This window comes from Anolis carolinensis, unplaced genomic scaffold (genome assembly GCF_035594765.1).
Source record: "Anolis carolinensis isolate JA03-04 unplaced genomic scaffold, rAnoCar3.1.pri scaffold_10, whole genome shotgun sequence".
NCBI lineage: Eukaryota > Metazoa > Chordata > Lepidosauria > Squamata > Dactyloidae > Anolis > Anolis carolinensis.
Window position 1 is genome coordinate 7,892,476 of NW_026943821.1, and position 14,643 is coordinate 7,907,118.

A 14,643-nucleotide genomic window follows, 5' to 3' on the forward strand; every position below is an offset into this window, starting at 1 on the left:
AATAATAATAATAATAATAATCCAGACTGACAAAGTTCTGGAACACAACACACCAGACATCACAGTTGTGGAAAAGAACAAGGTTTGGATCATTGATGTTGCCATCCCAGGTGACAGTCGCATAGATGAAAAACAACAGGAAAAACTCAGCCGCTATCAGGACCTCAAGATTGAACTTCAAAGACTCTGGCAGAAACCAGTGCAGGTGGTCCCGGTGGTGATGGGCACACTGGGTGCCGTGCCAAAAGATCTCAGCCGGCATTTGGAAACAATAGACATTGACAAAATCACCATCTGCCAACTGCAAAAGGCCACCCTACTGGGATCTGCACGCATCATCCGAAAATACATCACACAGTCCTAGACACTTGGAAAGTGTTCGACTTGTGGTTTTGTGAAACAAAATCCAGCATAACTATCTTGTTTGCTGTGTCATACAACGTCGTTGTGTCAATAATAATAATATTTATGTATACCCTGCCCCCTCTCCCTGAAGGGATTCATTTTACAACAAGTAATACTACAAAATTATGAGCATACATGATAAACAATAACAATAACCAAACTGGGGTTGTTGTGTGTTTTGGACTGTATGGCCATGTTCCAGAAGTATTCTCTCCTGACGTTTCGCCCACATCTAACCAAATTATCATTTAATGCAATTTAAAATACCATATATATTAATAAGTAACGGTTTAAAAACTATTTGTCTAATTTAAACTAATAGTCCTACGAAACAATCCAAGTATATATCACCATTGCCTTCCTCTGGAGTTGAAAGAGTGCCAGTTGACTAAGGTCTCTCAGTGGGTTTCCATAGGTGAGCCAAGGTCTGAAATCCTCATCTTCAAGAGTCTTGCTGCTATTGCTATGAGGACTCTCATGCTGTTTCTTACTACCGTTGCTCCCCTTGAATTTCCAACTATCACAACCATAGCAAAGACACCCACCTCTTGCATCCCATCCTTGTCAAAGAAAACCGTGACTATAGCCTGAGTGGCATTCAGGTCATGATCCGGTGAGCCTTCCATCACTTGCAGGGTATTGTACACGGACCAGGCTTCTGATGGATACGCTCTTTTGATCTCTGTGCTACCTTCTTTCATAACCCAGACCTTGAATTGAGGAAGGGGGGGGGGGGAGAAATGTGCAACTAAAATCACTTTTTTATACCCAGATCACTGAGACATTTCCCACATCCCCTCAATTCTTTTTGCCATAATCACTGATAGAAAAAAGAAACACAACACAACCAATGCAATACAATTGAAAACCTAAAGATACACACACACACACACACACACACACACACACACACACACAGCTGTGGCAAAGTATGGTGGTATGGGAAATAAAGTTTTGAGGAATTGGTGGTAGTTAAGGTAAAGGGTAAAGGTTTCCCCCGACATTAAGTCCAGTCGGGTCTGACTCTGGGGGTTGGTGCTCATCTCCATTTCTAAGCCGAAAAACCGGCGTTGTCCGTAGAGTCCTCCAAGGTCATGTGGGATGACTGCATGGAGCGCAGTTACCTTCCCGCCGGAGTAGTACCTATTAATGTACTCTCATTTGCATGTTTTTGAACTTTAGGGTTGGCAGAAGCTGGGACTAACAGTGGGGGCTCTCTCCGCTCCCCAATTCAAACCTGCGACCTTTTGGTCCAGAAGTTCAGCAGCTTAGCGCTTTAACACGCTGCGCCATCAGGGGATATTATTTCCTAAAGGTTGTGAATATACAATATATTTAATTTTTTTGTCTATGTTAGCTGGCCCAGATTGTTTCCTTTGTGGAATTTCCAGTTTCCCTGCTTTCAGAGTGTTGCTCTTTATTTACTGTCCTGGTTTTAGAGATTATATTGTTCTGTATTATTCTGTCACAATAATTATTTCATATTAAAGTAGAATCTCACTTATCTAACATTCGCTTATCCAATGTTCGGGATTATCCACCGCAGTCTGCCTTTTAGTAATCAATGTTTTTGTTGTTAGTGTTTTAAATTCATTGTGATATTTTGGTGGTAAATATGTAAATACAGTATTTACTACATAGCATTACTGCACATGGAATTACTTTTTCTGTCAAATTTGTTGTATAACATGATGTTTTGGTGCTTAATTTGTATAATGATTACCTAATTTGATGTTTTACTGGCTTTTCCTGAATCCCTTCTTATTATCCAACATATTCACTTATCCAACGTTCTGCCGGCCTGTTTATGTTGGATAAGTGAGACTCTACTGTATATTGATAATCTTATATTATCTGCTTAGAACTGGATTATGTGAGGCCCCCTCTTCACAGCTGTATAAAATACACACTGAAGTGGATTATATGGCAGTGTGGAGTCAAGATAATCCAGTGCAAAGCAGATAATATAAGATTATAAATGGGTTATATAGCTGTGTGGAAGGGCCTTGAGTCTACACTGCCATATAATCCAGTGCAAATTAGATAATGTGTGGAAAAGGCCTAAGTGAGGCCTAACTCTGCCTGTTCCCTGGGTTGAGTGGGTTGTTAGGAGCCCAACTGGGCGGAGCTTAGCTTCTAACTGGCAGCAATTGGATAAAAACAATTATTCCTCTCCCTCTAATTAGGACTTTATTTTTCTTTTCTTTTTGTTGTATCAACCTAGAGGCGTGTATGATGGGTTGTGTTGCCAAATTTCGTGGTTGGGGGGGCTGTAGTTTTGTTGTTTTGTCGGTCGCCGGGATTCCATCACTCTTTATATATATATATATATATATATATATATATATATATATATATATATAATTAAATATCAATGATATTAAAAATAAACAGTTGCAATCCTTAAAAATGATTTAAAATGTATTCAGAGCTAATTAGGCTGAGAAGAAACGCATGGTCCTGGTCCACTATATTTTCAGAGATCACTCGAACAGTATCACTTGCGAACAACAGACTACACTCAAGAAATAGTTCAAAGCCAAATCACTTCTGCAGAAAGGAAAATAGATGTATGTACCTCATCTGCATCCGTCACAAAAGCAATGTGGCCATTAAAGGACATAACAAAATATCTGATGGAAGAATCGCCCGGAAAGTTAGACAAATATATGTAGCTCACCATGTCATTGCTGTTAAGAAAAGTCAAGGCAAGAAAGTTCAAGTTATTGTCTTTAAAAAAATTAAAATGGCTCAAGTAAAGCATTGTTGTTATGTGCCTTCAAGTCATTTCTGATTTACGGTGATTTTCTGCTGTCCTGAAGACTAGTCAGGGGCTGCAGTGGTTTTAAATTTTGAATATGTTTTTATAGATTTTAACTGATTTTAAAAAAAATACCAATGATGTTTCATTCTGTTTTAATGTTTCTAGATTTTAAATTGTATGGAAATGCTTTTAATGTAACCCACTTTGAGTCTCCTGGTGCAGAGAAAAAGCGAGGTATACATAATAATAATAATAATAATAATAATAATAATAATAATAATAATAAATAACAAAATCCACAATATATATCTCATTTGCTGTGTCATACTATGTCTTTGTGTCAATAAAATAACAACAACAACAACAACAACAACAACAACAACAACAACAACAACAACAACATGACACAGAGGAGTATGTGAGGGGAAGCCATAAGGAGGAGGGAGCAAGCTTGTTTTCTGCTGCCCTGGAGACTTTGGAACAATGGCTTTAAACTACAGGAAAGGAGATTCCTCCTGAACATTGGGAAGAACTTCCTGACCGTAAGAAGAGCTGTTCAACAGTGGAGTGTGGTGGAGATTCCTTCTTTGGAGACTTTTAAACAGAGTCTGGATTGCCATCTATCGGGGTTATTTGATTGTAGAATGGGGTTGGACTGGATGGCCCCTGAAGTGTCTTCCAACTCTTATTATTCTATGATTCTTAGGCTAAGCTATCACAGGGCTTTCTTGGCAAAATTTGTTCAGAGGGAGGGAAGTGCTGCACCTGCCACCCTCTGAGGTTGAGATAGAGTGACTTGCCTAAAGTCATCCAGTGGGTTTCTATGGCCAAGCAGAGATCTGAACCCTAGTTTCAAGTCATAGTCCAAAACCATTAAGCCAAGCTGACTCTAAGGGGGGAAAATACAGCAGACTTTCCTTCTCCCATAATTCTACCTCTTATTGAACCAAAGACCAGCCGTGAGCCTAGAACAGGGCCTGGGACTGGCTCTAGGCAAACATGTTGGGGTCTGCAGGACAGGAGTGTGAAGCCGCAGCCACATGGATGGGCTCCCCACTATGACTGCTGCCTCCCTTTGAGAATATTACTCCTGCGACTCAGAAAAGGATCAAAGTAAATATGGAAATGGGAAGCCATCTAGGAAACCATATTCAAATCAGCATGTTTTGGGCAGCAGGCCTTACCTTTGCAAGATAGCATTCCCCCAGATGTAGAATATCTTACTGAAGGGGTTGAAAGCCAAACCTCTGGGGAAGAGGAGTTGAGTAGTATATTGCTCTGTCCCCAGCAACACCACATATCCTCTGTCTGAGACAGCTAAGGGGGAAATACAAAAGAAAAAAGACAAAGAAACACAAAAGTTTTGCAGTGCAATGAGCTTCAGAGGACAGCAAGGGAGTGGAAAAGGTGTAGTGGAGGGGACACTGTCTTCTCCCCCAGTGTTGGGTCATGTCAAAAAGGAAATAACATGTCCAAAGGAAAGCAGAAACAACAGCAGCAGCAGTAGTTTAGCAGATCAGAAACTTCTTGTGCCAGCAAGCTTAAACATTGTAAAACATTTTATTCAAAGAATTACATTTCTGGATAGGAAAGCAAGAGGCCTGGCTATCTAACCATCTAAATCACAGCAAACATCTTGTCTCTCTCCATGCTCACAGGAGAAGAACTAAATGGAGGACTCAGGGGCTTGCCATGTGTTCAGGAAAAAGAGGAGAAGTATCAGTCTAACAGTCAGGGGATAAAAGGAGAAAACACAGAGAGAGGCCAGTGGGGAAGGGCTTTCCCTGCCAACCCACCTGCCTATCTATCTCCTTGATGAGGACCATAAACTTGTGCAGGATGTGGTTGCGTTCCAACAGTCTTCATACGTCAGACATTTTTTGAAACAAGAGTGTTATCGGGCATGCAATGTTCATATCTCCCCTACCACTCCTGCTGCTGCTCAGTTGTTTAGTCGTTTCCGACTCTTCGTGACCGCATGGACCAATCCATGCCAGAGCTCCCTGTCGGCCGTCACTGCCCCCAGTTCCTTCAAGGTCAGGTCACTCACTTCAAGAGTACCATCCATCCATCTTGCCCTTGGTTGGCCTCTCTTCCTTTTTCCTTCCATTTTCCCCAGCATCATGATCTTCTCCAAGCTTTCCTGTCTTCTCATGATGTGGCCAAAATACTTCAGCTTTGCCTCTAATATCCTTCCCTCCAGTGAGCAGCTGGGCATTATTTCCTGGAGGATGGACTGGATGGATCTTCTTGCGGTCCAAGGCACTCTCAGGATTTTCCTCCAGCACCAGAGTTCAAAAGTGTCTATCTTCCTTCACTCAGCCTTCCTTATGGTCCAGCTCTTGCATCCATAGGTTACCATAGGTTACCATTGCTTTGACTATGCGGACCTTCGTTGCCAGTGTGATGTCTCTGCTCTTCACTATTTTATCAAGGTTGGCCATTGCTCTCCTCTCAAGAAGGAAACGTCTTCTGATTTCCTGGCTGCAGTCTTTGTGCCTAGAAATATAAAGTCTGTCACTGCCTCCACATTTTCTGCCTCTATTTGCCCGTTATCAATAGGTGTAGTTGCCATGATCTTGGTTTTCTTGACGTTTAACTGCAACCCAGCTTTTGCACTTTCTTCGTTCACCTTGGTGATAAGGCTCCTCAGCTCTTCCTCACTTTCAGCCATCAGAGTGGTATCATCTGCATACCTAAGGTTGTTAATGTTTCTTCCAGCAATTTTAACTCTGGCCTTGGAATTGTCAAGCCCCACATGTCGCATGATATGTTCTGCGTACAAGTTGAATAGGTCGGGTGAGAGTATGCAGCCCTATCGCACGCCTTTCCCAATCTTGAACCAGTCTGTTCTTCTGTGATCTGTTCTTACTGTGGCTACTTGGTCTTTATACAGATTTCTCAGGAGACAGACAAGGTGACTTGGTATCCCGATACCACCAAGGACTTGCCACAATGTATTATGGTCCACACAGTCAAAGGCTTTAGAGTAGTCAATAAAGCAGAAGTAGATGTTTTTCTGAAACTCCCTGGCTTCCTCCATTATCCAGCGGATATTGGCAATTTGGTCTCTTGTTCCTCTGCCTTTTCTGAACCCAGCTTGGACATCTGGCAACTCTCTCTCCATGTATTGCTGGAGTCTGCCTTGCAGGATCTTGAGCATTACCTTACTGGCATGGGAAATAAGTGCCACTGTACGGAAGTTTGAGCATTCTTTAGCGTTTCCCTTTTTTGGTATGGGGATATAAATTGATTTTTTCCAATCTGATGGCCAATCTTGTGTTTTTCATATTTGCTGGCATATGGCATGCATCACCTTGACAGCATCACCTTCCAAGATTTTAAACAGTTCAGCTGGGATCCCGTCGTCTCCTGCTGCCTTTTTATTAGCAATGCTTCTTAAGGCCCATTCAACCTCACTCCTCAGGATGTCTGGTTCTAATTCACTCACCACACCGTCAAAGCTATCCTCTATATTATTATCCTTACCATACAGATCTTCTGTATATTCTTGCCACCTTTTCTTGATCTCTTCAGCTTCTGTTAGGTCCCTGCCATCTTTGTTTTTGATCATGCCCATTTTCCTGAAATTTGCCTCCAATGTTTCTGATTTTCTGGAAGAAGTCTCTGGTCCTTCCTATTCTGTTGTCTTCTTCCACTTCCATGCATTGCTTGTTCAAAAATAGTTCCTTGTCTCTTCTGGCTAGCCTCTGGAATTGTGCATTTAATTGGGCGTATCTCCCCCTATCGCTGTTTCCTTTCGCCTTCCTTCTTTCTTGGGCTACTTCCAGTATCTCAACCATCTTGCCTTCTTGGTTTTCTTATTCTTTGGGACGTACTTTGTTGTTGCCTCCTGAACAATGTTGTGGACTTCTGTCCATAGTTCTTCTGGGACTCTATTTATTAAATCTAGTCCCTGAAATCTATTCTTCACCTCCACTGCATATTCACTAGGAATATTTGTGAGATCATATCTAATTGGTCTGTGTATTTCCCCTATTCTCTTTAGTCTGATTCTAAATTGTGCAATAAGAAGTTCGTGATCTGAACTACAGTCACCCCACCCCAAATACAAACAAGTGATTGCAACAACTTTGGATATCTATATGATTTGCAGGAGGGTGTCAATTAACATAGAGTCTTTTAAGTGTAACCATAGACTCTAACCTGTCACGAGATGCTGAGGTTCTTACCTTTCGGTATAAGTCGAGGAATTTCATAAATCATCTTAAAATAACCATCTGAAAATTGAATACAGAAAAGCACAATAAGATGTGCAATAAACACTCAAATTTGTAGCCTGTACTTCAGTCACCAGCTGCTTCTGTGATCTTTGGATCCTTCCTACCCTCGTGTTTCACCACTTCTTGCTCAATGTACACATACACCTTTGCTCCCTTACAGGTGCTGGAGAATTGATTCTATGATTCTAAGAATTGTTCCCGTTTCCCATCTTTGAAGGATGCAAGGCAATCAATTTACAGGGTAAAAGAAATGCCATGAAGTTGTGAACACCAGCTCAAACCACTGGTCCATCCAGCCCGAAATACCCACTCTTAACATCTGTACCTTTCTGTATCTCTCCAAGTTCTACTAACTAAATAGACCCATCTGTTTGTCAGCCTAAGGTCCATGGCCAGCTTGATTAGCATTTAATGGCCTTGCATTTTGATTAAATGCCAATCAAGCTGTCCAATTGCAACATTCATACTTACCTCTATGAGACAAGAGTTCTTTCTCCTGCTCTGTACATTCCACAGACATATAAACCCCACTTGCCTAGTTTCCAACAAACCTCACAACCTCTGAGGATGCCTGCCATAGATGTGGGCGAAATGTCATGAGAGAATGCTTCTGGAACATGGCCATACAGCCCAGAAAACTCACAGCAACCCAGTGACTCTGGCCATGAAAGCCTTCAACAAAACAGGATTAATTATAAACAGTATTTTAAAAAAGTCCCAGTTAAAAACTATTAAAACAAATTCAAACTCAGTGTTTACCATCTGTCTTGTTGAGTTGCCTGCTATAAATCTTTTAAAATATGTTTATTTCTTATTGTAAATTTGTTTTTACATGTTATTGTTTTACATATGTATATTGTTTTGTATTGTCTTTTATATAATGTTGTAAACAGCTTTGGGTCCCGTTTAGGATAAAAGCGGGATATAAATAAGGATTTATTATTACAGTAGAGTCTCACTTATCCAACCTTCTGGATTATCCAACGCAGTTTGCCTTTTAGTAGTCAGTGTTTTTGTAGTCAATGTTTTCAAAACATTGCAATATTTTGGTGCTAAATTCCCAAATACAATAATTACTACATAATGTTACCGTGTATTGAACTGCTTTTTCTGTCAGTTTGTTGTAAAACATTTTTTTTTTTTGGCTCGGAGCGGTTTACAGAAATAGATTAAAACAATACACTTAGCTTTAAAATAACAATAATAATAAAAACAACTATAAAAACAACTATAAAAACAGACATAGCACCGAGTTTTTCACCCATCGAAAGCTTGTCGGAAGAGCAAGGTTTTGCAGGCTTTCCGAAAGGCAAGTAGGTCTTGGATAGTTCAAGTTTCAACTGGCAAGGCATTCCATAAATGAGGGGCTACAATCGAGAAGGCTCTTTGCCTAGTGGAAGACAAATGATAGATCCGTATGTTAGGGACTTCAAGCAAATTTTGGTCTTCGGACCGAAGTAATCTCTGGGGTTGGTAGGGGGATAAGCGGGCCCTCAAGTACGCTGGCCCCAAACCATGTAAGGCCTTGAAAGTTAGTACCAGTATCTTGAAAGTAATCCGGTACTCAATCGGTAGCCAGTGCAGCTGTTGAAGAATTGGGGTGATATGCCACCTCGCCGGCACCCCGGCGAGAAGACGAGCCGCCGCATTTTGCACCAGCTTCAGTTTCCGGATCACTGACAGAGGAAGGCCAATGTAGAGGGCGTTACAGTAGTCGAGCCTCGAGATGACCGTCGCCTGGATCACCATTGCCAGGTCGTTCCTAGATAGGTAGGGAGCCATTCGCCTAGCCTGACGTAGATGGAAAAACGCAGATCCGCTCACAGCAGAGACCTGGGCCTCCATTGTGAGCAGAGGGTCCAATAAGACACCAAGACTTTTTACCGAAGATGACGGACGTAGTGTCTCGCCATCCAGGGTAGTCAGCTGGATCTCCCTCCCCCCCGGACGGCCCAGCCAAAGGATCTCCGTCTTCGCTGGATTCACCCTTAACCTGCTGGCACGCAACCATCCAGTAACGGCCTCAAGGCACTGATGGAAACTATCGGGTACGGAGTCCGGCCGGCCCTCCATCCTCAGAATGAGCTGAGTGTCATCAGCGTACTGGTGGCACTCAAGCCCAAAGCTCCGCACCAGTCGGGCAAGCGGTCGCATATAGATGTTAAATAATAGAGGAGAGAGAATAACTCCCTGCGGGACCCCACAAGTTAGCGGAGACCACTCAGAAACCATCCCTCCCCTCACCACCCGCTGTCCCCGATTTTGGAGGAAGGAGGACACCCATTTAAGGGGTATCCCCCTAAACCCCGTCATGGCTAGGCTAGTCAATAGATTGTGATCGACCGTATCAAATGCTGCTGTGAGATCCAATAACATGAGCAGCGCTGATCCGCCTTGATCCCTTTGGCAGCGAAGTTGGTCTGTGATGGCAACTAGCACAGTCTCCGTCCCGTGCCCCCTACGGAAGCCGGACTGGAAGGGATCAAGACCGGCTGTGTCGTTGAGGAACTGCTGCAACTGTTCCGCTGCTGCCCTCTCAACCACCTTGCCCAGAAACGGAAGATTCGAGACTGGGCGGTAGCTAGCGGGAACCGAACGATCTAAGTCTGGTTTCTTCAGCAGCAGAGATACCATCGCCTCTTTTAAGCCCTCTGGAAAAACTCCTTGCTCAAAGGAGCTATTTATTATATTCAACAGAGGTCCACGTAATCCCTCCAGGCAAGATTTTACTAGCCAGGAGGGACACGGATCGAGGGAGCAGGTGGTCGGCCTAGCTTCAGTCATGATCCTATCAACAGCCTCCGCATCCAGCGGGGTAAACCGGTTCAGGATGGGCCCAGCGAGTGGCCACGGGGTCTCAAGTTCAATTACTGTATCAATCGTGGCAGGGAGTTCCCGGCGGAGCAGCGAGATCTTGTCTGCGAAATAGCTCTGGAAAACCTCAGCAGAAGGGGCCAGCTCATTATTGTTTTGGACAAAAGGAACTGTTGTCAGCGATCTAATAATCTTGAATACATGATGTTTTGGTGCTTAATTTGTAAAATCATAACGTAATTCGACATACTAAGGCTTTTCCTTAGTAAAGGTAAAGGTTTCCCCTGATGTTAAGTCCAGTCATGTCTGACTCTGGGGGTTGGTGCTCATCTCCATTTCTAAGCCGAAGAGCCGGCATTGTCCATAGACCCCTCCAAGATCATGTGGCTGGCATGACTGCATGGAGCGCTGTTACCTTCCCGCTGGAGCGGTACCGATTGATCTACTCACATTGGCAAGTTTTCGAACTGCTAGGTTGGCAGAAGCTGGAACTAACAGCGGCCACTCACGCCACTCCCGGGGTTTGAACCTGGGACCTTTCAGTCTGCAAGTTCAGCAGTTCAGTGCTTTAACCCACTTCGCCACCGGGGCTCTTTTCCTTAATCCCTCCTTATTATCCAACATTTTCGCTTATCCAACATTTTTGCTTATCCAACATTCTGCTGGCCCATTTATGTTGGATAAGTGAGACTCTACTGTATTATTATTATTATTATTATTATTATTATTATTATTATTATTAGGGTCAGGACAGCTTCTTTGGCATTAGGTAAAAAGGAGTAGTAGAGCTGGATGTCATTCGTATATAGGTGGCACCATACTCCAAAACTCCAGATGACCTCTCCCAGCGGTTTCATGTATAAGTTAAACAGCATGGGGGACAAAATGGAACCTTGAGAAAGGTCAACAAGTCAACAGGACTCCCCCAGCACCACCTTCTGGGAACGGCCCTCCAGGAAAGACTGGAACCACAGTAAGACAGTGCCTCCTAGTCCCATCCCAGCGGGATATAAAGATTTTTTTATTAGTATTACGTGTATAGATTTTTATTGTCGTTCTCTGATGCAAATATATATACATAATACTAAAAGAAGCAATTATTTGTTGGGCAGTGCCCTGTCCACCTGAATTGTAAAGGATGATGATAAGAGTATTTTTTGCCTTTGAAAATTCTATGAAATGCATGGGGCCACCATGTGTTGGCAGGCAGCTTGAAAGATGATGCTTAAAAGAGTCAGTCTAACCTCTCTTGTATTCCACAATGTAGTTCCGTGGTGTTCCGTAATAATTCACCAACAAAAAGAACTTGTTGTCATTTGTAGAGAACACAGCCCATTCGATTCGGCAGGGAACTGTAAAATGGAAAAAAAAGTCACTCACAGTTTGTTGATACCTTGGAAGTGGGAAACTGTGTGTGCTCGCACACACACACACGTTTACATCTGGATATGATGCTATTGCAACCCAGAACAGAGCTCTCAATTTAAATATATTCCATGCTAAGCCAAACGTAAAAGAAATTTTGGCTTGTGTGGCTAGTATAGACCCAACTATGAATTTTAAAATCATGTTCTATGTTTATTGTGTTTAAATTTTTGTTCCATGTATTTAAATATGTGTTTATTTTAATATGTGCCTTTATTTATTTTAATTAGGTTATACCTTGCCTCGGAATTATGTTGACACAGATGTGGAGAAATTGGCTCCTATATGCATACGTGGTGGGCCTGCAAAGTACAAAAATTCTATAACAAGGTAAAGAAGGAGCTGGAAGAATTAATAGGACATAAATTGGAGTGGAACAAAAAAAAATTCTTTACCCAGGGTGGGAGAAAAAAATCTTGTCAGTTGGAGGCAAGTATGAATGCTGCAATTAGCCAGAATGATTAGCATTTAATGGCCTTTCAGTATCAAAGCCTGGTTATTTCCTCCCTGGGGGAATCCTTTGTTGGGAGGTGTTCGCTGGCCATGATTGTTTCCTGTCTGGAATTCCCGTTGTCAGAGTGTTGCTCTTTATATGCTGTCCTGATTTTAGAGTTTTTAAAATACTGGTAGCCAGATTTTGTTCATTTTCATGATTTCCTCCATTCTGATGAAATTGTCCACATGTTCGTGTATTTCAGTGGCTTCTCTGTGTAGTCTGACATGGTGGTTGTGAGAGTGGTCCAGCATTTCTGTGTTCTCAAATAATATGCTGTATCCAGGTTGGTTCATCAAGTGCTCTGCTATGGCTGACTTCTCTGGTTGAGTGAGTCTGCAGTGCCTTGCTCTTTATTTACTGTTCTAATTTTAGAGTTTTTTTTTAATACTTGGAGCCAGATTGTGTTCATTTTCATGGTTCACAGCAATACATTAATAATAATGTAAATAATAATAGTAATAACAACTCTGATAATACACACTACTTCTCTCCCTCCTCAGCTTTTTGCCTGGGGGAATCCTTTGTTGAGAGGTGTTAGCTGGCCCTAATTGTTTCATATCTGGAATTCCCTTGTTTTCTGACTGTTGTTCTTTATTTACTCTCCTTGTCCTGTTTTATTATCCCACAATAATTTTATATATTTATAATTGTTTATTATTTGCTTTGAATTGGATTATATGAGGCCCTTTCTACACAACTGTATAAAATCCACACTAAACTGGATTATATGGCAGTGTGGATTCAAGATAATCCAGTTCAAAGCAGATACTGTGGATTATCTGCCTTGGCATTCTTGGTTATATAGCTGTGTGGAAGGGCCTTGAATTTACATTGCCATATAATCCATTTCAAATAAGATAATCTGTATTTTATAGGCAGTGTGGAAGAGGCCTAAGTGAACCCTGCCTGTCCCCCAGGCACCATTGTGGCTGAGGGGGTTGCTATGACATGAAGGGGGCAGGGCCTATCCTTCTAACTGGCAGCCAGAGGGAGAATGGCTCTTCCTCGTCCTCTGTAATTTGGACTTTAATTTTCTAGGTTTTTTATTGAAAGACATAGATTGGATGACTATGTCTTTTGTGGCCAACTTTAGTGTGTTTTGGTTCAGTGGTTTTGTTGTTTACTCCATGGGAAAAACATACATTACATTTCTATATATTTAGAGATATGACAGTTGCTGCTCAAGCAACTGTGATGTTGGGCTGGAAAGAGCACAGAAAGTTAAAAAATTGTTTGAATATTTAGCGGATTTTATGCTCCAGGACTACATCCTCAAAAGGAGAACCAAATATACCATCAGGTCGAATCAAGAAGAAGTGGGATCTGAAATGGGGAAGATAGAATAAAAGGAAAATACAAAGAACTAACTATACTTTCTCCATGATTGATCAATTAAAATAATATTTGTACAAAGGAAAGAACTATTCCAAGAAGGTGGGAGGAGAGGAGGGAGGGAAGAAGGGGAGTAATATTGTTAGACACAAGTGGGAAATAAATGCGGATCGACAATGTTAAGAAAATTAAGTGAATAACATTCTGCTTGTACAGTAGAATCTCCCTTATCCAACATTCGCTTATCCAATGTTCTGGATTATCCAACGCATTTATGTAGTCAATGTTTTCAATACATCGTGATATTTTGGTGGTAAATATGTAAATACAGTATTTACTACATAGCATTACTGCGTATTGAACTACTTTTTCTGTCAAATTTGTTGTATAACATGATGTTTTGGTGCTTAATTTGTAAAATCATAACCTAATTTGACGTTTAATAGGCTGTCCCTTAACCCCTCCTTATTATCCAACGTATTAGCTTATCCAACATTCTGCCAGCCCGTTTATGTTGGATAAGTGAGACTTTACTGTACTGTGAAATGATTACTGATATTTATATTATTCTAACTGTGTTTACAATAAATAAAAAAACTTTTAAAAACATGTGCATTTATTTATTTTAATTAGGTCATGCCCTCCCTCGAGCTGTAAGGAGAGGTGAGTAATAAATAAAAATTATTATTATTATTATTATTATTATTGTTGTTGTTGTTGTTGTCATTAGCTAGATCAGGGCTTCTTAAACTTTTTCCACTCACAACTCGCTTCTGCTCAAGAAATTTTTATGTAACCCCAGCTTTTTTATGTGACCCCAATTTTATGTATATAAGACAGGTATGAAAAATCAAACATTTACTGATAACAAATCAGCATTTTCAAGGCTTGCTAGACAGGTTGATGTTCTTTTTTTATCAAGTTCAGCTGAAGCATTATCTGTTGAGTCCACTGTAAATATTGCACTCTGTTGCAAACAGATTTGTGTAAATGGGTGGCATCCAAACAACATTTACTGTTGCCAAATATTTTGTGACCCTTTTCCACTTCTTGTGCAGCTCAAAAGTGACATGCACAAGAAGTGGAAAAGGGGAGAAATCACCAAAGAAGAATTCAAACGTATAGCCAACACCTGTAGGGAAAAGGTTCGCAAGGCTAAAGCG

The 14,643-nt window shown here is 41.4% G+C and overlaps 1 protein-coding gene and 1 long non-coding RNA gene across 12 annotated transcripts in view; one reads left to right on the plus strand and one right to left on the minus strand.

Annotated features, from left to right (window-relative positions):
- Window positions 1-14,643, minus strand: part of LOC100557052 (cation channel sperm-associated auxiliary subunit gamma) — a 63,318-nt gene that overhangs the window by 20,833 nt on the left and 27,842 nt on the right. For all 10 annotated transcript variants that reach the window (XR_010000824.1, XR_010000826.1, XR_010000827.1 and 7 more), the window contains exons 10-14: window positions 11,472-11,579; window positions 7,363-7,410; window positions 4,354-4,486; window positions 2,984-3,095; window positions 951-1,115 (exon numbers count right to left, since the gene is read on the minus strand). Coding sequence is in view for 4 of the 10 variants with exons in the window: in XM_062962785.1 (XP_062818855.1) it covers window positions 951-1,115; window positions 2,984-3,095; window positions 4,354-4,486; window positions 7,363-7,410; window positions 11,472-11,579 (566 nt within the window). In the remaining 6 variants the exon portion in view is untranslated. The remainder of the gene's footprint in view (window positions 1-950; window positions 1,116-2,983; window positions 3,096-4,353; window positions 4,487-7,362; window positions 7,411-11,471; window positions 11,580-14,643) is intronic.
- LOC134293857 (uncharacterized) overlaps window positions 11,802-14,643 on the plus strand; it is a 31,700-nt gene continuing 28,858 nt past the window's right edge. Inside the window, exons 1-2 of one of the 2 annotated variants that reach the window (XR_010000832.1) lie at window positions 11,802-11,982; window positions 14,114-14,143. This is a non-coding gene — a long non-coding RNA (uncharacterized LOC134293857). The remainder of the gene's footprint in view (window positions 11,983-14,113; window positions 14,144-14,643) is intronic. The other variant, XR_010000833.1, reaches the window with a different exon arrangement.